At 46.0% G+C, this 25700-nt stretch overlaps 1 protein-coding gene across 15 annotated transcripts in view; it reads left to right on the top strand.

Moving 5' to 3' along the window:
• The window catches only part of ARHGEF9 (Cdc42 guanine nucleotide exchange factor 9), a 215639-nt gene that overhangs the window by 86334 nt on the left and 103605 nt on the right, over positions 1-25700 (top strand). Inside the window, exon 1 of one of the 15 annotated variants that reach the window (XM_051630754.1) lies at positions 7098-7336. The exons of 6 other annotated variants lie outside the window; for them this stretch is intronic. In XM_051630754.1, the coding sequence (XP_051486714.1) occupies positions 7190-7336 (147 nt within the window). In that variant the 5' untranslated portion in view covers positions 7098-7189. Of the gene's footprint in view, positions 1-7097; positions 7337-7855; positions 8111-19385; positions 19407-21288; positions 22259-22286; positions 22312-22550; positions 22570-25700 lie in introns of those variants that run through there. 8 more of the 15 variants (XM_051630755.1, XM_051630761.1, XM_051630764.1 and 5 more) reach the window with 8 other exon arrangements.

A 25700-nucleotide genomic window follows, 5' to 3' on the forward strand; every position in this document is an offset into this window, starting at 1 on the left:
ACCCGGCCGCACTGATCCGGTGTAACGCTCAGCATGGCAGCGCAGAACGAAGGACATGGGAACAGTGGGAGAGCAGTACCCCTTCCTACTGCCTTCTTCCTGGCAAAGCCAGAGACTCTTTGAGCCTATGGCCTGTTTCCTCTGCAATAATAAAACAAGCCCAAGAGGGATATAATTTCATTTGGAGTTAAACCATTGAGGTAATAATTATTGTAGGCTGATGAGTTTTAACAATTTCAAAGGACACCAGCAAAGAGTTGTCGGTTTAGACAGAAGAACATGGATGGAGGGTTTAAGAAAGACAGTGTCAGAAAGTGGATTTTGTCTGCTTCTGAAAATGAAACAAGATTGAAGGTTTCCTTTGCAGATTGAGCTCGGTGGGGAGGACCTGTGGACTGGCTGTGTCAATGAAAGTTTGATGAGGGGACTGTGGGACTTGCAGTGGTCTTGAAAAGTAGCCTGCAATGAAAGCAGCAAATTTAGTAGGTTCAAAGAGTTGCAGCCTTCTGCCTGCAGTACTATTTATCAGGTGAATTTACATCCCTCAGTTGATAGTGGGTGGGGAAGAGCCTCTCTGCTTCCTTTTGACTCCAGTGGGTGACTCAAGACAGTGCTTTCTTAGAAGGGAAACCTCATGATGCTTTAGCAGCAAGAAGTATTGCAGGAGAGCATCTCCCTGGGTTATTTTCCTGACTCTGAAAGTCAGTAGTTCCAGTTAATAGAGCGACTCAGCAAAGAGGTTTCCTTATGCTGATTGGAGTGTGGCAGATGATGCTCCAGCACAAGAAGTTCTCCTGGTGAGGCTGGGGCTGGTCCCAGCTGCTCCTTTCCCTGCCTGTTTCACTTGCCCATCTGTGCCCTGGCCGGTGCAGCTGATGGCAGGCAGGAGAAATGTGCAGAACAGCACTAGAAACCTTGAGCTTGGCCTGACCCAGGCACATTACAATAACATGCATGTAAGGACTAAATCTAGATCATCCTAAGATAGACAGTCATAACAGTCCTCATTGTTCTGGGTGTCCATCACCAGATGTCCCATACTTGAAGGGCTGAGATTCATCTGCTCCAGGAGCCCTCCCTGCCCCAGGGTTGGCTCCTCTCTGTACACTTGGCTTGGCTGAGGGTCTCTTACTAAGCACTTGTTGCTCAGACCACCTGAAGACATGGTTGCAAGCTGAGTTGCTTAGGCTCACTGTCCAGGGCCACAGGTCACAGCCTGTATTAAATAACAGAGCTAAAAGAGTGACAAGTGAGTATGAAAGACTTCTCTGCATCTCTGTGAATTTTGGTGAACTGTGGCCATAACCTCATAAATATGACCTGCTCATTAAGCCTGCACCTGCTTGATCGAGATGTGAGGTCTTGTTTTCTGCTTGTTTTTTTTGGACAATAGCTTTGTCTATTGTGAGCCAAACTGTAAACTTGTTATTCCAGCAGTAATCCTATGGACTTCAGTGGGAGCTCTGCCTTGGCTGGATCACACCATGCCATCGCACTGCTGTGGTTTCTGCAGGTGCAGATGCCTCAACAGGAGGAAAACATTTCTGTTACAGGGTTTAGTATAAATTTGTGGGTGTAGGACCAGGCTGGGATGCTTTGTCTGAAGGCACCCAGCTCCAGTGAAATCCCCACTGGATTTGGGTGGGGGAGAGGGGACAGGCAGGAGGGAGCTCGGCTGTGAATGCAGCTCTCGATGTTGTGATGGGGAGGGCTTTAAGAGCCCCGTGGCCGTGCTTGGAGGCTCTGTCTCTGAATCCTGCAAGGGAACATCCCTCCAGGCAAGAGGGAGGAGCACGGTTGCAGGGTATATGGCTTTGCCAGTCCCTTCCGAGCTTAAAATGCATGACCCCAGGGAGCATCTATTGTTTCCCTGTAGATCTTCTCGTGAATAGTAGTATTAAGCTCTGGTTTTCTTTAAAGAAAATCTTTTTTTGGCTGCAGATGTCTTGCTAAGTACACAAACTTATTTATATATGAGTATTGTGCTACTTGTAAAGCCCTTTTTCAAATTTAGTTTTATTCCTTTTTTAAATCTCCATAGGATTTTCCCTGAATAAGCAGAACTAGGGCAGTGCTAGTTGCAGGACATAAAGACTTGAACATAAAGAGACTTTTAACTGGCTTGGGGATCTGAACTGGGGTGCTTTCCTCATCACCCTCAGAGTTTAATTTGACTGCAGGTTATTAATTTTTGCCTCTAAAACAGAGGTCATAGCAACAGAACGTGTTCCTTGGCAACAGACTGCCGTGGTTTCATAAAGGCAGGTGTGGGAGTTTTAAAAATGCCACTGCTGGAAAAAGTTGAAAGATATTAGCAAATCAAATGGGTTCAGGCATGAGTCGTCTTGTCAGTCAGATGGGGATGACAAGGAAAAGGGAATAGTAAACAAGATGCAAACTGTGGAGACAGCTTGACAAAGGAGCGGTTCTGGAGGGGAGGCAGGTAGGGATGGGACTTGCATGTTTTGCTGCCTTCCCAGGGGCTGGGGCTCACCCCAGCCTTCCTGCAACATGGAGAGGGGTGGGAGGAACGTGTGTGTGTGTCTGGGAGATAGTGTGAACTAAAGGGTTTACTTTATAAAAAAAAATGTTTTAAAAAATAGATTTCCAAACTGTGGTTTTCCGCTAGGGTTTCATGAAAGTTAGTTTGTTTTCACCTTCTCAAAAATAAAAGGTGTCATTTAGTTAGTAAAATCAAACAAAAAGTTCCTTGGGAGGAGTCTGTGGACAGTGTGGTTGTGGCCCATTCCATCAGTTTCCTCCTTTGCTGTAGGATCAAGCTGTGTGTGATATGTACCTCTGCCTGAAACTAGACCGGTGTCTGTTTGCACTGTGACTGCTAAATGCCAAGATACCAAATAACAATGTGAGATATGCAGAATTAAACTAGAAATAACTCTGGTTTATGTCAGCATATGGAGTGTACATACACATTATATATACATACACATTATCTGATCTGGACTGGAAAAGTGGTTTGGGGCAGAAAGAGACAAGTTTGGGCTCCCCAGTGTGTCCCTGCCACTGTTTTGATGTGTAACTTTGGGCAAGGCGGGGGGAGACCTTGTGTTCCAGGTTTGCAGCTGCAAGAGGGAGATAGTAATTGTTTTCCCTCTCTGTGATAAACAGCAAGATCCCGATGGTTTACATCAGAGCAAATTATTTTTGTGCACTTGTTCAAGTCCTATAATTTATGACTAAAGCTATCTTTGTGTCAGAGTTAGTTCAGAAGAATGCTCGTATCTGGAACTTCTGAATATGTCATCTCCTATTAAAGAACAAACTATCTAGTAATATACCATAAATAATAATAATACTTCGCCAGAGCCTGAAGCGCTGCGTTATTGCTGTGCTAATCTGAGAGACACTGGGCCATTAGGAGAGTATTCCACAGGGTTTGGAGTTTTTTTTCCTGAAGGAAGGTATGTATTTCATAGCTGTGTAGCGTGGCTGATTGGTTTATAAAGCCAGGCTGGATAATTCCTAGTAGAGGTTAGACACATTCCCCTCCTTTCTCATTAATTAACCTGTAGGATTTGATTCTTTTTCTTTGCAGTTCAATAGAGACAATGGCTGCAGGAACATATTTGTGCTCTCTGATATGTAATGAAGAAGATCTGCCTTCTGCAGCAATGGAATAACCACTGTGTGACAGGGCTCTCCGAAGAGCACAGTTGGGCTCCCACCTCAATGAGGCAATTCAGGGCTGGAATTTGGATGGGGAGGCGTTTGCTGGGGGGTACTCTCCAGTGCTTCCAGGGAATGGTAGCTGGGGAGGAAGGAGAGAGTGGGTGAAAAGCAAAGTAAGGGAAATCCCCTTGTGGAGGCAGCAGCAGGGGAGGGAGAAGTGTCTTGGAAAGTGTCCACATCCAGAGAGCTGTTTATAGCGATACTCTTAGAGTGGGATTAAAGAAAGAAGGCCTTGAAGATCTAAAGGAGATTTCAGTGCTGATGTGGTAATACAATATAGTGAAGAAAAGAGATTAGAGGAGGCAGGTAAAATCCTGTAACGCTGCTGTGCTTCCTTTTCTGCTTTTGCAGGTTGCAAGAAAATTAAATAACCACCAAGTCTGGGATCCCAATGTTGTGTTTTGGATCTGTCATGAGCGAGGGATCCGCACCCTAAAGCTGCAGTACCACAGCACCATAGTAAATAACAGTGGGAGAGCAGGGTGGGTGTCTGTGTATATTGGATCAGACAGCAGATCGCAGTGGGAATGTTGTTTAAGTCTCAGGTGTGTCACTTACATGACTCCAAATGTACTGGATGTGCTACAAGGATGGAGATTACTTTTTGCTTTTTCAGCAGTGCGATGTGATAGCAAGTGTCCTTCTGCTCATACCTGTTTGCTTTGCTTTGGAGTCCCTCTCCAACTGCAGTGTGGCAAAAGGAATTGTGCAGTCAGTGGGGATCCAGAAGCAGCTATCTGAGGCTGAAACACTCCAGCTGGTTTTGGTCCTTATTCTCTAGGGAAATAGACTTTTAGAGTCTGTGGCAGGTGAAATGTGACCAGACCACAGCTCTGCTGAGAATGAGATGTTATCAATGAGAAATGTGAGAGTTCTTACAGGGACTTAGTTTGGAGCAATCCTCCAGACAAACGGAAGACCAGCTCTCCTCACTCAAGAAAAATGTCTTCCCTGCATCCCTGGGAAGACTTGATGCTCCTTTGTGTTGTCTCAGGTGTAGGAGTTACTCCAGGGAGTTGGTGGCAGTGCTGGCACTCCAGTGATGGGATCCTCTGCAGAGGCAGCTGTGACACATCCCCACCTTCTATGAGCCATGGAGTGGTAGGGAAGGAAGGGACAGCTGAAAGGACCTTTCTCTGTTACCCATGTCTTGAGTGCCTTTCTAGAAAGAGAGGGATTTCCTCATAGTATCTCAAGCAATATTGAATTATTCACCACCATTAGTAACAGAAGTCACAATTTTTGTAAGCTAAATCACAGGGCAGGAGCCTGCAGTGCAAACTCTGTGCCCAGATGCTGCACAGTGGAACTTGCCTCTGTTTCCCCTTTGGCAATAGGGATTTTACTACCAGTGCAGTGTCCACAGGCACCGCTCTGTAGTGCTCAGCATGACTCAGTGTTGTTGAAAATACTACATGTCTGGGCTTACCCAGAAAATACTACATGCTGGTAGGGCTTACCCACTCTGCAGTCACATGCGCCCGGTTGCAGCATCCTTGTTGGAATGCTGGGCAGAGGAGCCAAGATGTGGTGCCCTTTCCTGAAAGGCACGTACTTTCCTCCATAGTGGGCTTGCTCCAGTGGAGAAGCTTATGGGTGGCTCTTCCTCTTGCGTCCTCTGCTCTGGCAGGACTCTGGGCTTGGTCCCCTGCCCACTAGCTGGCTGCACAATGCTTTGCATCGAGAGTAAAGCAACAGAGGTGCATGTTCTTGGCAGAGGAAGCATCACTGGGCTCTTACCAAGATGGCATGTGCCAGAGAGAATCACTGCCCCTGGTCTGGGCAAGATTGGATTTGTGTGCAGACTGATGCCGATTCAGGGATTTGGCTAATCTCTGGTCTTTGTTGCCTTTTGTCACCTTCACAGGGAGCAAGAATTAACCTGGCAACCTTTGGTTTACTTCTGAAATCAGCTTAGTGTAAACAAGGGATAGGAAGTGAAACAATGGAATAGCAGCCTTATCGACAGGCCTGATCAACAACTGACAGTAGGAGGACAGAAACTGTAACAAGCCTCAACAAAAATTGTCCTCCTCCAGATCCACTTTACCAATTAGAGCAACGGGGTGGGATGTGCCAGACAACGTCTCCCTCCATTTGCACTGCCAAGGCTAAAATGGGTGTAACTGTGACTGAATTTAGTGGAGTTACTGGGATGACACAGTGCCTGTTTTAAAGATGAACTTGTGTATTTCTTGTATTTGTGTGTGACAATAATGCAGATCTCTCATTCAGTATTTCTTTGTAGAAAAAACATTTACCCATCAGATAACTTGATCATTACTTTTAATTTTAGTCCGATTTTCTGAAGGAAACAATGGCCGTGCATTCAGGATGTCTTGTCAGTTTGGCAGTTGCTCTGTCCTAGCTGTCCCCAGCCCCTACAGCTTTTGAATCAGTTGGTGAAGCTGTGCTGCGTCTGACTGACATCCCAAACAGATGATGTGCAAGTTCTGTGAAAACTAGGGCTGCACACAGACATGGCCAACACATGCCAGAAACTGGGCACTACCTGGTGGGAAGCAGACCCAGACTGACAACACAATGTTCCAGAACAGTTTTAGGAGATGTGATTTTCAGACCAGAGTCCTTCTTTGCATGTAGATAACTTACCTCAGATTTCTGTCACTTAACATAGGAAACCTAGACAGAATTCAAGAGTTAGGATGTCTCTTAAGTTTTTGCCTCTTGACTTTTCTGTCAGCCATCTCTGGGAATGATGACTGTCAGTGCCTATATAAAAGGTGATGGAATATGGCATGATGTAACTAGAGCAGGCTCCATGGGGCCCAAGCAATGCAAAAATGCTGGGCAGCATCCCTTCACTCTGAGCTGTACTTTTGTTCTGTCCTATTTAAATAAATAAGTGAAGACACCCAGGCTCTGATCCTCACACATCCTGCTGAGCAGCACAGGGTGAGCAGAAAGTGGCAGTCACGAGGAGCTGCCTGTTGTTTCCTGACTCAAAATCTCCAGCTGCAGGAAAAATGTTGACTCCTCTGGAGGTCAGGAGCAGGAGATTCAAATGCCCTTCTGCCTTTGAGGCAGGAGTGCAAGGAAAAAGAACCACATTCAAACACAACCCTAACTCCTCTGCAAACATAACAGAGGAGACTGTAGCTTCTCTACAGGTTTTGCAGTATATCCTGCACGTGGATCCAGTATATCCAGCTTAACCAGTGTATGAATATCCTGGCTGTGGGCTGCTTCTGTATCCAGAGCAGGATGTCGGCCATTTCCCACATTGTCTCCACAATTTGTACCTGCCCTCCCCTTCCACTGAAGCTAGTTGCAGGCTTCATCAGCTGCCAAAGAGGAGGCACTGGGAATATTGGTGGGGTGTTTTGCCAGTACTCAGGTGTGCGTCAGTGCTTGTGACGGACTGCCCCTTCCTGCGGGCACGCGGCGCCGGAGGGTGGCAAAGGGCTGCGGCGGCAGCGCAACAGCCTCTTGAGCGGCCTTGGCTATCTCCTTTTGATTTCCACGTCTTCTCTGTAAAATGGGGAGAACCATGTCGACATACGTGTCCCAGCTGGAGGAAGCAAGAGGATTCAATCCTGTTTCCAGTTGGCTGTGCACATCCCATATGCTATCGCTGCCTCTACTAACCAGCGCCAGACAGACTGATCTCATCTACCCCGGCATGGTGGGTGGCCGTCTTGGTGACGAACGCTTCATGAGTGTCTTGTCTTTTCTAACTGTGCAGAGGCTGTTGTTTCCTTGCTCTGACCAGAAGGTCAGAAAAAAATAAGGGGAGTGGGTGGGAGATTAAAACCTTTAGTAAGGAGTAGAGTGTGGGTGCTGGGGGGACGATAACCCTGGGCAGGTATAGCACTTTTCTGGGCTGGGATGTTTTGGTGGGAAGGGGGACTTCTCCTTCATGTGGAGAGCAGAGTGAGAACTTCCTGCCCTTCAAACGTCAGCAAAATCCCCAGCCCCCTGCTGAGCATGGAGGCATGTGATGGCTCTGCAGATCTGGAGTCCCATAGTGCCAGGGGCAAGAGTGACCCACTGGCAGGAGGACAGGGGTGTTTAGTGCCTGCAGGGACCCTCCTGAAGTTTTCATAGTTCCCCCCTTCCTCCCCCTCTTCTCCTGCAGAGTTTCAAAGCATGGCAAGGGAAAAAACAGGACACCCCCCTCCCCTCAAATCCCTCAGTGTGTGACTGAAATAAGTAACTACAATCCCAGGTAGTGAGGAGGCTGCTAATAACGCGCTCTTAACAGGCACGGGATTGCCGGGCTGAGGGATGTCTGACTGAAAGCTCCAGGCTAGGGTGGGGGTGGGGGGCTTCTTTTTTTTTTTCCTGCCAGCTCTCGCCAGGCAGTAGGGATTTTTTTTTTTTCCCCTCCCTGATAATAAGGACATCATCAGAAGCAAGATGCAGTGGCTAAGGGATGGATCAGGAATGGTGAGTTCAGGTAGCTATGTCTTTCTCTTTTCCTCTTATTGCAGTACTTTGATGGGGAAATAAACCTCCATCCTATCTCCTGACTCCTCCTTTACTCCCTGTCCTTGAAACCATTGATCACTGTGTAGCCATTTTATGGACTCCGTGTTCCCAAACTGCTGAGCAAAAGAAGAAATTAAAAGAAAGGAAGGAGGATGTGCATGCGTTGGGGTGTGGGAGGGGGGGAGCGGCGCTCGGCAGGGGCTGGGGAGGTGGGTTTCAGTACGGTGAACGGGTGGGTTTGAGAAGAAAGCAAAGGATTTTCCAGGTGCTCGGGTGGGGGGTGTAACGGGTGGGGGATGTAACAGCTGGGGGAGCCGACCGGCAGGAGAGGCGTACGGGAGCAGGGATGCTGGCTGTCGGCAGCGTTACCGCCACTGGGACCTGTCAGCTCTGCCCCTTCTGTGCATGATGAGTTGCGGTGCAGGGGGAGCCTGAATTTGCTGCTGAGCTGGAGCATCCCTGCCTTTGCTTGCATCAGACTGTAAAACACTCCTCTGAAGTGCAGAGGCTTCAGAACAGCGGTTTGAACAGTGACAGCTCTGCTTAAAAAAAAAAAAAAAAAAAAAAGTGGTAATTTGCAGATGCACTCACTGTGCGTGGAGGACAGCTCTGAGGGGCTGTGTCTGCCAGAAGGGAAAGCGGGGAAGTCCCCCCATCTCCGCAAGGGTCTGTGTTTTTCGTTCAGAAACTTCCCTGTGAAGAGATGTGGTTGTTACCGAGATCCTCCTCCTCCCGGCTCTCCCTCCTTGTACAGCTTTGTTTTACAGTGGCTTTTCCCTCTCCGCTGAGCTGCGTTTTGCAGTGTTGTTTTTTTTATTATTTTTTTATTTTGCCCTTCCCTTGGCGTCTTCCATCCAGCGGGGAGCCTCGGGGCATCCCTCGGGGCTGGTCCCCGGGCAGGGACCCGCTCGGGGTGGCTGGCAGCACCGGGGCTGCACGGACTGCTGGCGTCACCTGGCTCAGCCCCTGCCTGTGGGCTCTGTCGGGGGCACGCGGCACATGTTGCTGGCAGCCGGGATGATTTTGGAGCCAGCGCAGAAATCGCTGCCCTTTCTCTACTGGTGCCCAGCTCCAGCTCCGTGCTGCCCGGTGCAGCTTGCTCCTGCCCTCCGTCCCTCCCAGATACTTATACAAAGAGTAGCTTAATGATTTCTGTTTCTGGAAGACTAAAGCTGCGAGCGTGGTGTGGAGGTGCAAACAGCAGCCTGCAGCAGAGAGCAGATTTGTTTAGGGTCCCATTTAAGATTTGTCTACCACCCAGCAACACTTCGGCAGTTTTCTCACCTCCTCCCACCCTCTGAGCATCCAGGTTTTTCCTTCTCTTCTGCCACCCTGTCCCCACACCTCCCCCATGCACACCAGCAGAGCACTTTGCTCCTCTCCGCCGGTGTCTAAGCAACACAAATCGCCTTTCACCCATTCGCCGACTGGCGTTTTCAGAGATTACTATGCTGAAAGAAAAGTGGTGATGGGAAGCTGGATGGGGCTCTTTCAGCCTCTTTCGTTTCCTCCTGGGTGACTGCTGAGCTCTGAAGGGGAGGGGATGTGGTGCAGGGCAAACTGCTTTTTTAATTGACATAGCACAAGACCTGACATTTTCTCTCCCTCTTACCTTTCCAGCTTCTTTCTTGCTGCTGGCAATAAGGGAGACTTTGTTTTTTTGTTCTGATAAGTCTAATCTTTTATTGTCTTGGAAATTATAGCCTGTAATTTAAAATATTTTCGTGGGAAAGTGAAACTCCAGTGATTGATTTTGAAACAGGTTCTACCCAGAATTTTCCCAATATTGCTCCTTCCAATTAGGGAAAAATGAAAGAGAGGGCTGTGGTTTCTGTGTTTTATACAGCAGTTTACCAACCTCAGTAGTATTTGAAGATACTCCACGTATCTGTAGATCATCTGAAAATAAGGTAAAAAATTATTACAAATCAAGAAAGTAAAACTGAGTCAAGTAAGATAAATTCCGCAGAGATCTTTGCATTTGCTTGCGAGTGACGAGCCTGGTTCCCTGGGGATGTGGGGCTGAGGTCCAAGTGGACAGTGCTCCTGGGCTCAAAGGTGCTGGGCTGCAAAGCCAACGTCCTGGTGATGCTTGGTCTGTACAAATCCAACTCTCTTTTTGCAAGACAAGGCATATTGGTCCAGATCTCCTGGCTGAATGCCAACGCAGATAGCAATATTCCATCTAGTGCAGACTTTGCCTGTTGTTCCATTGGTAAGTTTCCTTGATTTTTAGTACTTAAAATGTTGGATCACATTGGTGTACTCTGCTAGACAGATGAGTTATTCCACACCAGAAGTAGCTGCATTTCAGCAAGTTGGTGTGAATATTATCATCTCGGTCTACGACTAAAATGTGCTACAGAAAAATGAAATGGTTCAGTTTGCTCCTAACTGAAGGTTGGCTGATCCATTCACACACATTAAGCTGCATGCCATACAGTGAAGAGCCTTAGCCTTTCATCTAGTGCAACACTGGGCCCATTTTCATGAGCACTGAGCGTCTATTATGGCATTTCAGCTGTCATTTTTCACTCTGATATTATTTTCTGTGTATCTACTAAAGAACAGCAATAGAAGTTTGTCTTTCATGTTATCCTTGGACTTTGTTCTGCTCAGGCATGTTGGTCTAAACCTGGGTTTTAGAGTGATTTCTCACAAGTTCTGCACAGCAGTGAGTGCTGTTTTCTATTGTTCTCAGTGCTGGTTGGGTTAAAGAATCAGACCCGCTCCTTTGCAGAGTTAGTCATTACTCAGAAGTGTGTCACTAATATTTTACAAGTGATAGTACCTTTTGTTCTCACGGAGGTGGCTCTTTATTTCTAAATCAGCCCCTTAAACCTAGCCATTGTTCCATAATTTTAAGCTGTGGGGCTTCTTTTTTTCTCTCCTTTGCATGTGCTGCTTTCTGTTTTTTAAACAATTAATGTTTTGCCAATTATGCTAGCATCCCAGGAGGGTATTTTACATGCTTTGTTGGTACTAAGTTTCTAAACTCTGCTAGTAACCCAGAAAGATGAAACTAATTGTCATTGGTAGTGATGAGAATAAATCTCCACATCTGATCAGCATTGTCAGTACGATGATTATTGGGTTAGGCATTCTTCACAGGGAATATTGATCTGGCATGATAATCAAATGAGCTGGTTTAAATCATGCCAAAATACAGACTCTTCTGCAATATAATGATAAGGGCAGAGTTTTTCCTCAAGCCTTTGGCTGTATTACAGGAAAGACAAACATGCATCGTCCTCAGTATTTCCTCACATAGGGTCTAATTCTGGGCTTAGTGTTGTGCCTGTGAAGTCCAAGTGAGTGCAGCCATTAGCTTCACCAGATACAGAGTCCTGGGATGGGTTTTTTTGCAGGTATATATAGCCATATTTTTACAGTGCATATTGTTCAAATATTTAAAATCAATCTGTTGGTATTTTATATTGCTGTCATAAACAAAAAGCATTGTAAATCATCACAACTTTAAATATATCGAAAAGGAATTCAGTGAATAAAAGGGCCAAGTACTGCAAGTTCAGGAGCAGGGCAGTTCAGCAGGCAGAAAACTTTCTTATGTTTTTCCTTACTGATTCTTCTCTGCTTTTCAGTCTGCAAAGCACAGGATATGTAAAGTGCAAAGACTCCACACTCTATAATCCCAAAGAGCTCAATGTGAAGTTGGGAAAAGAGAAGAGGAAGAAAGCAGTTTTGGTCTGAGTTTCTTTTATGAAAGTTTGGATAAGTAAATGCAGTTGGTGGTGAGAAGCCAGGCTGGGAATGGATGGAAAAAGGATCTTGCAGTATCCAGGCATTAGGGAAAAATGGGACTTGAGAGGCACAGAGCACTCTGGACTCCCATGGAGATCAAAGGGAACAGAGAGTGCTCTGCTTGCAGCTGGTCAAGTGCAAAGCCACAGTGATCTGCCCGACAGTTTGGGTGTCTGCAGAGGATGCTGTTTGGTCTGTCCTCTCAGTACCCTGCAGCCTCAGAAAGGAGGGCCTTCTCCATGGAAGAATGGGTCATTGCAAGTTTGTTCCTGTTCATTCTGGGATCTAGTGCCACCTGAGGGGGATACTTGGGTTGAATGAGGTCTTTGTGCACTGGAGAATTCTGCCCGTGCTGCAGTGGTTTAAGGCTCCCAAAGCCTTAAGTCAGTCCTGCCAAATACATTTCTTTGTGGGATTTTTCTCACTGACGTGGTTTCTGTTTTCTGTTTCACTTCCAGTTTGGGGCTTCTTTAATCTTTCAATTATAGCATGCTCCTAGTGTTGCTGTAAGAGTACACAATAAACGTCCAGGGTAGGAAAGAGTGGAAAACGAAAATATTTGGATAAATATGTGCTGGCAGTTGCCTTTGTGTCAATCCCAGGGGTGGCTAGGAGGAGGCCTGGCCCTAGTCCCATGGGCAAACCATGGCTCTGTGCCCCAGTTCGTACCTGTTGCATAACGGACATGCTGATAACTTCTCTTTCTCCTGAGATATGTCTTGATAATACATTGGGGATGTCTGAAAAAGCCTTTGAGACCGTGGCTTGGAGGGTGCTAGAGAAATGTGAAGCAGTATTTTGTAGAGCATCAAGCAGGATGCACTTGCTGGGAAATCACACATGCTGTGTGGTCACAAAGTCCATCTGTCCCTCCTGTGTTCAGGTTTCAGGGTTTGAGCACAGCAGGCTTTGCAAACCGCGGTGGTTTTTTAACTGCGGAGAACCTGATTTCCTTGTATCTAGTCAAAGGGTTTTTCTTTTTTTAAACAGTTCTTGAAAAATCTCTGAAATGCTTCAAGCTAACATCTTAATGTATTTATGACATTAGCTGCTTTTGCTCCAGAACGGTTGCTCTGAATCTCTTTGAGCCTGGCTGTTATTTTGAACATGACTAATTCCCCTAGTGACTAAGCTCTTAGATAATAGGAAAAATTCATCAAGTTATCTCTGTCTCTGATAGTCCCTATTGTTATGAAAAGACATTGTATGAAAAAATAAATAAATGAAGTTGCCTATTATGTAATATGGGCAGGGAAAGGAAAGATGAGTATTGTTAGAGAAGGGCAGGAGTAACATCTGGGACCCAGTTTCAGGCTGGGAAGTCTCTGACTTGGTCTAATAGGAAGGTGTGGATGAGAAGTCTAGTTCCTGGTCCAGAGCTCTAGTGAGCTCCTACTGAGCCCAAAGAAGGGTATTCATGTGCAGAAGTGTCTCTCCAAAGGGGATCTCAACTTTTGTCTCCCCATGTTGCCATGTCTGCCATATTAGAGAATTCCTTGGATTTATTCAAAGATAATATTGGGCATGAGTAAATTACACTGCAGCTTCTCTGCTGTAGTTGTTTTCAGGTTGCAGACTGGGGCGCTCAGAACTCCTGTCCTGTCTATATTTTGGGAGGTACAGTGAACCTCAGTGCTGTCCCACTGAATTTCTGTGTTGCTGGTTAATGATGAAGTGCCATCTGTGTTTCTTGAAGAAGCCAGCGCAGCACCAGGTCCTTCTCTGTGCCCGTTGTGTTTACGCCGTGTCCTCCAGCAGGCGGATTTATCCGTGTGATCCCGCGCAGCGAGTGTCCCTTTGGCTGGCGCGGTGGCACATTGTCCTGCAGGGCTGGTGTGTGGCACCAGGCAGGGGTGCAGCCTGTGTGAGCTCTGGCTGCAAAGCCATCCCGCTGAGCCGGGTGGAACAGGAATGAAAGCAGCCTGGCATTCCTTTGCCTCATTTGGAGACAAAAAAAAAAAAAAAAGCCAAAAACTTACTTTTCCTTTTCCATGCTGATAATAATGTTGATAAAAATGAGTGGGTTATGTTCTATTTGTACATCTACTGATACCCAGCTGGAAATCCTACTTCATTTAGGTTGTCTTGCCTTGTTTTTTTCATTAAAAGAGTGCCAGATTCAATAGGCTGTTCCCTTGCCTTTTTTTTTTTTTTTTGGGGGAGGCAGAGAGACAGGGAGAAAATGATCTATATGAAATTAATCTAATTCTCTAGGTTAATTTGTGTGAAGAACATGACACCCCTGGGTCAGCTTCTTAATAAAATATTTTTTTCTTTGTTCAATATCTTGACAAGGAGAAATCCTGGGAAACCAAAGCCAACAGTGTCACAGAAGGGGTATGAGGAGGGCTGCAAGGAATTGTGGGCCATTTCTTTGAATCCTTATCCTTCCTGCATGAAGCAGGGCTGTGGTTTCTGCTCCCATCTGCCACAGCGTTGTGTCAGGACTCTGTAAGTCATGGGACTGTGCCTGGGCTCAGCTTTCTGAATATATATGTGATGGATAATTTTGTATTTCCCTCAGAGTAAGCTCAGGCTGACAGAGAAGCAGTACAAAGTTGAATACAGAGTCCTACGGATTGTACTGCATCAGAACTTTCAAATTTATAAGCCTTTGTGTTTCTCCTCGTGCCCTGGGGCAGGGCCTGATCTTGCCCATAAAGAGAGCTGAGCATCATCCGTCTGGTGGAGAGGGGCGAGTCCTCGTGCAAGGAAAGCTGCTTGTTAAATCCATGCTTTCTGCAAGGTCAGGCAATGAAGGCACAAAGCAGAACCAGAAACTTTTTTCTTCTCTTTCCTCTGTCTAGGTTCTGACATTGCTGTTTAGTACGTGCCTCATGGATTAGGCTGTTTCCGTTCTGCCTGGCATCTCACTCCCGCACTGCTAATTGCTGGACCTCCGCGGGCTAAGGCAGACGAAAATACTCTATTAGATTTGCTTTTTTTACTGCATACAAAATGTGATGCACTGGATTTCAAAGGACCTTCCTGTGTTGTGACAAACCTGAAATACAGCCTTTGATTTTCACGGTGAAGAGCATTCTCTCCTCTGTGTCTCTGTAGCTGTACCTCACTGGGGACACTGGCCCTGCATTTAGTAAAGTGGTTTCTAGTGGGTGATCTTTTTTTTTTTTTTTTTTTCCCCTCTTACCACATTGTCCAGGCATGTGTTGATGTGAAAATCTCTGCAATTTAATGTCAGAAATGAGAGCAGAAGCACTGGAGTTCCTGTATGAGTGGCCGGAGGGAGCAGAGGAAGGAAGGGACTTGTCTTGGATTTTCTTCTTGATCTGTGAAGTCTTATTCTGTGACCAGGGTGATAGGTGCTACCAAATCTTATTTCTGCTGGTCTTGAGGGTTTGTTTTTCTTTTCCTTTCCAAAATCAGGAGTCTGGGGATGCCTCCTAGAGTACAGGCTGGGTGTGGGGCAGGGGCAAGCAGAAGAGAAAGCACTTGCAACATAATTGCCAGGGGCATGAGATTTTAGTCTGTCTTAATGCTTTAAGTTCAAAAAAACTTTGAAGTTTTTTTCTCCCCGTGATCCAGACAAGCACAATGGAACCAATGCCAGGACAGGCTCATGCTTAGTGCCATGGCAGCAGGGCTTGTGTGGTGTTAGAAAAGCTAGGAAACCTGGTGAGTACGTTGCTCTGTGTTGTAGCCTTGCAGCTGTGTGTGGGTGGCACTGCACAGCAGTGGAGGGCAGGATGTTAGCAAGGTTGCATGAAGCCATGGCAAGATGCAGGTAACACCTGGTCAGGGCACTCTGAAAGAAGCATCTGTGCACCTCGTCAGATGACAGTGACAAGGCTTTGACTTTATTTCCCCCTCACAGCAAGTGCTTGAATTCTTCCGCAGAGGAAAGAGCACCATCTGCTGAGATGCTGGCTCTGTTTGTAGAAGGAACCGGGATTAATGGAGGTCTCCAGATGTGGTCCAAGGCCAGCCTTGTTTACTGTGTGACATGACACTACTGCCTTTCACTCAAGGGATTAAGACCTCTTCATCTGGAAGACGGTTAGTGTTCAAGAGGGTGGTTAAGCAGGGCTGGTGCACAAGTATATCACAACCTCCCTGGCTTATCTTTGATTGGTGTCTGGCTGTTAGTATTAAAAGAAATGTTTATAAATAAATCAGCCTCTACACGGGGGACATAATTCTGTTGTGTTTCACTTCTTGTTTTCTGAGATAAGATTAGAGCTGGTGAAGAATGGAAAAAGTTGACCTACTACAGCTTGCCTGAGCTCTAGTATATCTACCAAGGGTCAAGATGTGGAGGTCAGTGTGATGCTTCCTGTCTTTTGGTGAAATTCTTGTTTTCTTTTCCATGGAATACTTAGAGCAGTGACCCAGAGATGCTCAGATCCATCGCTGTAGCTTCTGAACTTTGTATAATTCTCATGGCCAGTTGGTCATGCAGGTTAAGCAGCACAGCAAATTCAGCCTCCAGCAGTGCCCTGTGTTCTCTAAACATTGCAAAAGTGGGCTTAAAAGCTTAACTTACTCTCTTTTCCAGCACTCTTAGCCTTGCTGCAAGGTCAGCTTGCTTCATGGGGTCTTGCTCTGCTTGCTTCCTCATCTGCCTTCTCTCCCATTTTCACTACTTTACAGGCTCTCACCTCGGCCTATTTTTAATGCAGTTCTCCTGGAGACTATTAGTGCCTCACCAGCTTTTGAGATCATAATCTTATCCTTGCTTACCTCTCTGTTTTTCCCCTTTGTCTTTCTGTAATTGTATTTTATATTAGTTCTGTAAATTAATTATTTGCTTGTCTAGCTATGTTGTGAATTTGCTAAAACGTGTTATGCAGTTCACGTGGAAGATGCTGGAGGAAGCTGTACTTGTTCTGGCCACCCCACCGCTTTGTTGTCTTGTGTCTCTGGTAGAGGACACTTGAGCCGCTGTGAGAGAGAGGGCTGGGGAGAGGATGAGGTGAAATAAAAGCTTCATGGGGACATGTGTAGAGCAAGGAAAAGGAAGAAGGACAAAACAAAGAAGAAGTGGAAGTTACTGGAAAAAAGTTCCAAATTCACATGAACAGTGAGGAAACTTTGCATTTGAAGGATGGACTGGACAGGCAAGGAACACTGGTTGACTGGAAAGATAATTTTTAACTGCCAAAACCAGCCCCTTGAGTCCAGGTCTTTACAGATACTCCTTCATTTTGTATGTTCCTCAGTTTTGGAAAGGACTTTTAGGCATTTGGGGGTTTTCAAAGTTTCCTGTGAAGCCAGTTCACAGCCATACAAGATGATGGAGATTCCTGAAGAAAATACTGCCTTGTGCAGCAGCTCTGCAGTGTGTAGGCTGGTGCTTCCCCTCTGGACAAAGAATGGGAGAAGAGGACTCTGTGTCAGACTTACTGTGAAGAGACAGGAAAAAGAGGCAATTCTAAGTTTAAGAAAATCCTCCTTTTTCGAAATGTAGCAAATCATAATCCCACTGGTCTTTTCTGAAACCCTGAGCTTAATTCCTAGCTAGATTTAGAAAAAAACAATTAATGTGATGGTCTCATAATCTCTGACAGAGGCATGAGTCAAACCCCACATTGGTGCCTGACATTACAGCAGTCAGCAAGTGCCCAGTGGAGGAGATGGAATGGCAGAGCAGTTGCCCCTCTCCTGCCCACATGTCCCTGGGTACTGTTGCTGTTTGTTCCTCTTTCAGGGCATTGTTAATTCCAATGAAAAGTTTAAACTTCTCTCATGGTGCCATTTAGGTGTGAGGTGGGGCTTGTGCTCCAAGAGGGAATACAAAAGAACAGAAGCAGTTCAGGACTGACAATCACTGGCAGCTGTTTTCCCCAAGGCAATGGGTTTCATCCAATCCAGACCAACACAACCATAGTTTTAGTCCCACTCAGAATCACAAAACCACCATGGGATTTGTTTGAAACTTTCCCAAATTCACCAAAATACTTAGCTCCTTTGGCTGACGGATGAGCAGGTTTTTCTGGCCTGGTAAAGTTGGGGTCCTCATACCAAAGCCCAGAGGTCAGAAGTGCTTCCTGCAGCAGCATTACCAGAGTTCACTGGGGTTGTGTTGAGGTTATGAGTTTGAGTGCTTCAGTTTTGCAGTTTGTTTAGGTGAAAGTCATTGGGTTGTGCTAATTCCTATAGAGATCCATTGGAGGGAGTTGCAGTCACATGGCTGAGCCTGGTGTATCACGCACATAAGGAATGAAGACCTGGCATCCTCTGCTTCAGAGGCTTGCCTCAAAATTTCCGTATTGCAATTAACGTTATTGTAGGGGCTCTTTGGATTTGTCTGTTATCTGGGAGTCCAGAATACGCTTTCTCTGTCTGTGTATATACAGATTTATGTATACATACAGATGTATGGATGTGATGGGTTAGTGGAAGCCGTGGCTCCTTCCTTTATTGATGTGCTCGCTGGAGAAAGGCTGGAATTTAAAACTGCTATCTCATACAGAAGAAGCCATCGCTGGTCGTGCATTACAAATTGTGCTCCTGGAAGCTACAGTAGTGTCAGGACATCTGCTGTGCTGTAAGGGGAGGTGGTATTTTATATAACTATTACAATTAATTCCTTCTTGTTCCTCAGTTTAGCAGCTAAACTTCACAGAAAACATTACGTGAAGTTACATGGTTTTATATAAACCCCTGACGTGTAGGTGTTCTTTTGCAGTAAGGCTTCTAAGAGCAAGTATCAGCCATTTCCGTAGTAAAATTAACATTTAGTACATACAGAAGGCATGGGGAATCATATAAACCAGCAAGAACTATAGGGAATACTGTGAATATAATTAAGTAGAAGCTTCTGTGCAGTAAATGTTTGTGCTGATGATTCTTGGGAGCTGTTACACACCCAACTTTCACTGGAGCTCTCTATTTCCATCTGTGAGCAGTGAGGGACCCAGCACTTTCCTGCCTCATCTTTTAGGGCATTTGCTCTGGAATGTGACCTGGGGAGGAGGGACGGTGCTGCTGGAGCCTCCGGGCTGCCGCAGCCCCCCTTGCCTCGCAGCCCCTGCAGCCAGGGAGGATGGTGGCGCTGGGGTCTCCGCAGTGATCGCCCTGCGGGTCTGCAGCTGCTCGTGATGCAGGAGCTGGAGATGGTGAGCAGGGCAGTGGGGGACCTCCTGCCTGCAGCTGGCAGGGGGCTGGCTTCCTTGCCTCTATTTATAATCTCTGCCCTCCCCTGTGCTCTGACTGGCTCAGCTGTTGCAGAATGACTGCCTGAGACCTGCCAGGCACATCCCTGGGAATGAAATCTGCTTTTTCAGCTACGGAAGTAGCTATTGAGCATGTGTGATAGCTACTGCACCTTTTTTTCTCGATATTTCTTAGGCCTCTACTGCTTCTACCTACCCAATTTTTCTCCCTTTGTCTATATGCAAAGACACAAAGGAGTCTGCCTTGAAACCCTGCTGGTTTCTTCCCGTTCTTGGCATTGAGAGGACACAAACAGCACAGGACAAGGCGAGGGATGGGCTGTGACTGCGGAGGTGTCTGCAGGCCCTCGGGGCTGGTGTGGACAGGTAGAACATCTCTGCTGGGCTTCCTGTAAACGTAAGGCTGAATCTGAGGCTGGGGTCTAAACCTCTGTGCTCATTGCAGTTTAGAGGAGAAGATGAATTGGGCATAAAGATGTCCTAAATTTGGGCCTGTTATATGTTTTGGAGAGGTCACTGTTATTACTGTGACTGAAACTGGAATTCCCTGGATGTGTGTGAGGTCAGGCTTGTGTTTTGGAAAATTGTCTGTATTGTTTTGGGAAAGGACGGTAACAATAGTAAATACTCCACATCTATTGTATGTTTGCTATTCTGATTAGTCTAAAATTGAATCAGACAGACTGACTAGCCTAAAAATGGGAAATGCAGGTCTGGAAGCTGGTGAGCAGGCAGATCCATCACTTGGGCACAGCCTGGCATGTGTGCTAATGGGGCAGCTGGGCTGCCTAGGGCAGGTTTAAAAGAGCTTCTTGTAAGTATGGAGATGAAAAATCACCTTTCCTTGTTCTCCTGAATGAGAAATTCTCTACTTGAACAGAACAGGAGGTCCCAGTTGTTGGAGACAGCCCCTGGCTTTTAGTTACCACTCAACGGGAAAAGAGAAGGAGGGAAAAACAAACAAACAAACACCAAATTAACCCAAACTGTTCTTATTTTTAACTGTGCTCAGCACAACCCACCCTCTGCATCTGCAAAGGCATCATGGCCCACACTTGTTACAAAGCTGGTTGGAGACAAGGAGGATGGTGCCTTGGAGGAGTGTTGGCCTTGCATGAACCACTGGGTCTCAATGGAGGCTGAGGAGGGAGGGCACTGTGGAGACAGTCCTTGTCCACCCAGCGTGGTCTCTCCTTTGATGGTGTTTGGGGGCAGAAAGAGAAAAAGCCTGCTCCTTTTGAGGGAGCCCTCCAGCAATCCAAATAGCAAAGGAAGAAAAATAAAATAAGGCTTAGTTTAGAGTTTAGTGGAATGTTAAGGTCGGATAGTAGCATAATCCCTTCCCCAAATGTTGCTGACAAAAAATACCTGCCCTAGAAGGAGAAAAGCTCTCTCTTCACTGGTGTGAGCCTACTCCAGGCTCTCTCCAGGTTTAAACATTAAAGTCCTCCTGAAGTCTCGTTTGCTGCTGGAGAACAAAATAAGTGATTGTTGTGTGTGTGTTGGCTCTGTGTGTGTGTGTGTGTGAATGTCCCAGCTATGTTCTGAGGAGCAGGTTTCCTGGAAGGTGCTGATGATCAGCCCCCGTATGCACATTTTAGTGCCTAATGCATATGCATTGGCAATGTTTCTGTATTTGTCTTTGCCTGTAAAATGATTTGCTTTTTCCAGCTGAGCATGTCTCTTCCTGTGTGTGTTGCCTCTCTAAGGTAGTAACTGCTGGTTCTGGGATCTAAGAATGAGGTTTGGGATAGCAGCTGGCACCTGGACCATAAACGCTGAGTGTGTATGTGAACTTAATGTAGGAACGAACTTTTCTGGGTGCTGTAGAAGAAAAAAAGATCCCCCGTCCTGTCTTCTCCCTCGTCCCCCTTTATACGTCTCTATCTTTAGAATCAGAATTCAAGTTAACTCTTAGCTTGGAGAAGCCCAGTGCAGTGCTGCAGAGAGGCTGTAGGGTAGTTTTGTGATGGGCTGGTGTGTACAGTGTTGTACAGAGCCAAAAAGTGGTTCCCTGCAACATTTCCTCGGTACAGGCTCACAGTGAATTCCAATTACCGAGGGTGGCCCTTTTGCTATTTTAGCTGCTTTTCTTCCCCGCTCTTTCTGCTGCTCCCCTGCCTGCTCTGAGCAGGCTCCCAGCAGGCTCTTTTAGCTGGCGTTTGGGTATTTTCCATAGCAGCGCAGGCGGCACAGCCGGGGCAGACGCGTCCCCGCCGTACGCGGGCGGTGAGGAGCGGGAGCTGCGCTGCACGCACAGCCCGGACACCCTTCCTGCAGCTCGGCGTTGGCATCCGACCGCGACCCCGGCTTCCCGACCCCCCGCCCGGCTCTGCTTTCCCAACTGCCACAGACGGAGAGGGGAAAAACATGCAGGCACAGTGCTCGCTGTCCCGGCGGGCGGAAGACTCGTGTATTTATGGAGCCAGCGCTTCCTTTTGCGTTTGACTGACAGCCTGGATCCCTTCGCTGCCTGGTCACTGGAGCTGATTAGTATGCGAAAGGGTCCGCCTCGCTCCGAGAGATGCAGCCGCAGCAGCTTGCAGAGCTGTCACACTCACACAGGCTCCGTATCTGCACTGGCTTGACGAATTAAAAAGCAAGCCAGCCAGCAAGAGAGACCGGGAGAGAGAGGGGGGAAGAGAGAGAGAGAGAAGCTTGCAGACAGCGCTCGCTTTCTTTTCCTAAAGGAAGGATTTTGCATCTTAAGTGCTCACTGGTTGTGATGATGCTTCACTTAGCGGGCTCCAGAATGAGCTAGAGACAGCAGATAGGGGGATAAACTAAAAGCAGACCACAAAGCATTACGAACAAAACCAAAACCAGGAACAGTTTTCTCCTCTATTCTAGCATGGTGGATGTATGGACAGTCTTACAGAGCAGAGGTTGACTTCTCCAAATCTGCCAGCCCCACATCTTGAACACTACAGTGTTCTGCATTGCACCATGACCTTGGATGTTCAAACGGTGGTCGTTTTTGCAGTGATTGTGGTGCTATTGCTTGTGAATGTCATACTCATGTTCTTCCTGGGCACTCGTTAAATGGATTTTTTCTCCTGAGCTGTTGGGGGCTACTACTACCACTAGCAATTCAACAAGAGAGCGAGAGAGAGAGAGAGAAAGGCGAGAGAGAGAGAAAGAGAGAGAGAGATATTTCTTACTGAGGGGGGAAACGCGTTGAGCTTCAACATGGCCTCGCTGTGATATGTATGACGTTGGTATATTATCTCTCCCTAAATCTTTTGTGATGTCTTGTCTTTTAAGTATGCCTGTAAGTGTAGCTGCTTTTGCCTGGTTTTAAATGTGATAAATAATAGTAATCCATTCATATTTCTTTCTGTGCTAGCAAGGTAGAGCTGTACATATTTAGTCAGAAGCCGAGTGAAAATATCTTTCCGTGGTAAGCACTGGCTGTGTTATTTTGCTTCCTTTAAAACAGAGACTCCGGCTAATAATAAGTCATTTTGTGTGAGATTTCTAGCAAGCAGTTACTGTGCAATGTCTGTGAGAGTAACCATGTAGCTGCCAGGTGAGAGGTGGTGGTGTGTGCAATTGGATCGAGCTCTGAATGTTTTTAAGGGGGGAATGAGAAGTCCTATTAAAGGATTAAATCTTTGCTGAAATAACATTCAGCCACAAAAAAGAGAGATAAATTCTACTTAATTTATTTATCTGTGTTGCCTTGATGATCTGACTTGATTTCTCAATATTCAGCCCCACAGCCTCCAAATTCTACATCCATGCTGCTGTAGCCTAGCTTCTTTCTTTAAAGATGTGAGAGGGACCAAAACATAACCTGCTGTGTTGTTTTTCTGTTTGTGTGTGGTTTATATCTCTGCAAATTGGGAAGGAAAGATCAAAGAGAAAAAGAGGAATGCATGCTTTGTTTGCTAAAGCAACAGATACAGAGGGGCTGGGTTTTGCTTTGATATCACTAGAAATTTTATTTTGGCTTTCTTTTCTCTCATGTGTTTGTGTATGTATAAATATACATAGTTTTTGGTAATGTATCTAAGAAGAATCTTTGCCCACCTGAAGGATAATAGGATTTTGAGATGGGTTGTTTTCGGTGACTTTATTTCCATTGATTTTCTTGAAAATGAAGTGCTAAGTTGTATATTATAAACTTGCTAAAAAGGTGTCCAGTAGTTAGAGTTTTTTCTATTGAAAGATGTCTGGACCAAAATTGCAATGGTTACAGCTTGGAAGCAGAGCTGGCTGAGGGGTTCCAGTGTCAGTGCATGAAGTTTAGGGTGAATATAAAGGGAATGTCTGAAACGAGTAATGTCTTTTCCCCTTGAAAATATGTTTCCATACTGTGTTTCCATCAGAAATCTTGCAGATTTTTTATATGTTATTTTCCCCTCTGGAAAAATCAGAGTTGCTCAAAACAAACCAAAAAGATCCCAGTTTGAAAATGTTTACATCTCTTGCTAATGTTCACTGGAATTATACTGTCTTGGGAATTTTACTGGTTCCTGCTAATTCCAGCTGTTATTTGTCAGATGTCCTCAACTAACTGGACAAAAAAAAAAAAAAAATCATGGAACTGATTGGTAAAGACAGGGTTGGAGGTTGTGGCTGGAGCCGTGTGGTCATTCCCATGCAACAGCCTGTCTGCTGCGGGTTCCGTGCAGAGCTGGGCAGCAATGGAGCTGGTGTGGGCTGGCGGCGTGACCGGGAATCGAGTTAAATGCTCGGAATCTGGCACTTCTGAAGCGGCTTTAGCTGCAAATGAAAGTTAAACAAATATTTTCTCTGCATCCCAGGGTGGTAGCGGTCAGCCCCCAAAGCTGACAAGAAGTGTTCAGTGGCAGTAACCCCTTTTTTAATGGGTGGAAAAGCCAAGAGAGACAAGCCCAGCGAAGATGCCCTGGTCCCTGCTGGCTATTTCCCCCCTTCACTTGTAGCTCCGTGTGCAAGAGGGACCTGCTGCACTTCAGCAGAGACTGAGGGAATCTGTTTTAAAAGGAAAATCATGCTGAAGATGGTTTGAGTTGTTCAACAGCTCAAATTTGCTTTATTTTCCTGTTAGCTTTCATATGTTATTAATTTTATAGGCTGCAGAACCTCCTGGAAAGATAATAAATGAGCAAAGATCACCATGAAAGGGGAATTAATCAAATGGCAGCCAAAATAATCCCTCTAGTGAAACAGTTTTAGGCAACATGGTGATTTGGAGGAGCAAGGGTGGAAAAATGAGAAAAACCAAAACTAAACAGCAAGTTAAAACCTGTGCCTGAATGTTTATTTTCCTCCAGGTTAGCTCTCTGGTGTGAAGGTTTTACCTTTCAGTAAGATTTCTGTGAGGAATGTGTGGTACCTGCCATGGGTTTCTAGTGTGTGCAAAGTGCGTTCATTGATCTGGAGCTGGTACTTGTTGGGTAATATTTGGGAGGTGTGTGTGTTACTGTACGTGTTGGGAGCTGCCGTGTCCAGTGGCTCATTCCTGCCAGTCCCTTTGGGCTCCATCAGTGGAGCTGTGTGTTGCTGGGGGCTCTGGGGCTAGTGGGGTGCATGGTGAAGGTGTTAGTCACACACAGCTACCGGGGAGCGATCACTGGGAGCTTATTGTTTTTAACATTATGGAACGTGCTTGAGAGAACAAATGGACTTTTATTACAAGTTTCCCACCTGTTTTTCGCCTAAAGGAATGAAGTAAAAGAAAGCAGATTTATGCAGAGCAGTATGAGATTGAAAGTTGTGAGCAGAAAACTTTTTTATTGTATTTAACACAGTTCCTGTTATATCAGGCTTCCCATTGGACTTTTTGAGGAAAGGGAGAAAATAAGCCTAAAAAGTGATCTGAGGCTGGGTTTCCTGCTTATGTAGTTTGATTCCTGCTTCCCAAGTCCTCAGTGGCCCCCTTTTCAAACAGGCCTTGAGCCACCTGTCCCAACCCCATTTTTGTAGTTTTGCACCTGCAGTTTTGCAGTTTCCAAGCCTGCAGTGGAGCCTCAGACTGCCTGGTCTGCGGGAGCAATTAGCTAGTTAAAAACAACTCCATCTCTCCATACTTTTCAGGAGCAGCTCAATCCATGACAGTTCTGCATTAGCAGGTTTTTGGGGTGACAGTGTTCGCAGTTGCTTGCAAAACTCCCTGGAGTCGTGACTGTGCTTGCAAAATTTGGGGTGTAATTTGCACACTGTAAAATGTAGTGGAGCTTTCCTTCTCCTTGAGCTCCATGGGATGATTTGGGTCATGCATGGGGCTGATCACAGTTGGGTTCCTGAAGGCAGTTTGGGTTCATAACTCCCCTCCCTATTTACGGACACTGAGTTCTTCACGTTCATGAGGATGCTCAAGCCCAGGGATGAGGAAGAGGCATCATTCCTTTAAATAAATCAAAGCACTGACCCTCTGGAAAATACAGCCCCAAAGAAAAAATATTAATTTGTATGCAAATAGCATATCTATAATGCATAAAGTCTCTTTCAGTAATTACTCCTGTGTATTTGCTGAGGCTGGGTGATGGGAGACCAGCCTTGCTGTTTGTCTGCTTAAGCAGGATTCAATATTATTTGCCACAGGATTCATGAAAATGCCTCTGACTGTATCATAGCAACCCTGTTTCCCACAGTCCATAAAAAGTCTGTTCCTTCTGAGTGGCAATCTGCCGCCTTAAAGCTTCAGGCACCTTCTCACCATGGGGAGAGGGA

The sequence above is a fragment of the Apus apus genome, chromosome 12 (genome assembly GCF_020740795.1).
Source record: "Apus apus isolate bApuApu2 chromosome 12, bApuApu2.pri.cur, whole genome shotgun sequence".
Taxonomy (NCBI): Eukaryota; Metazoa; Chordata; class Aves; order Apodiformes; family Apodidae; genus Apus; species Apus apus.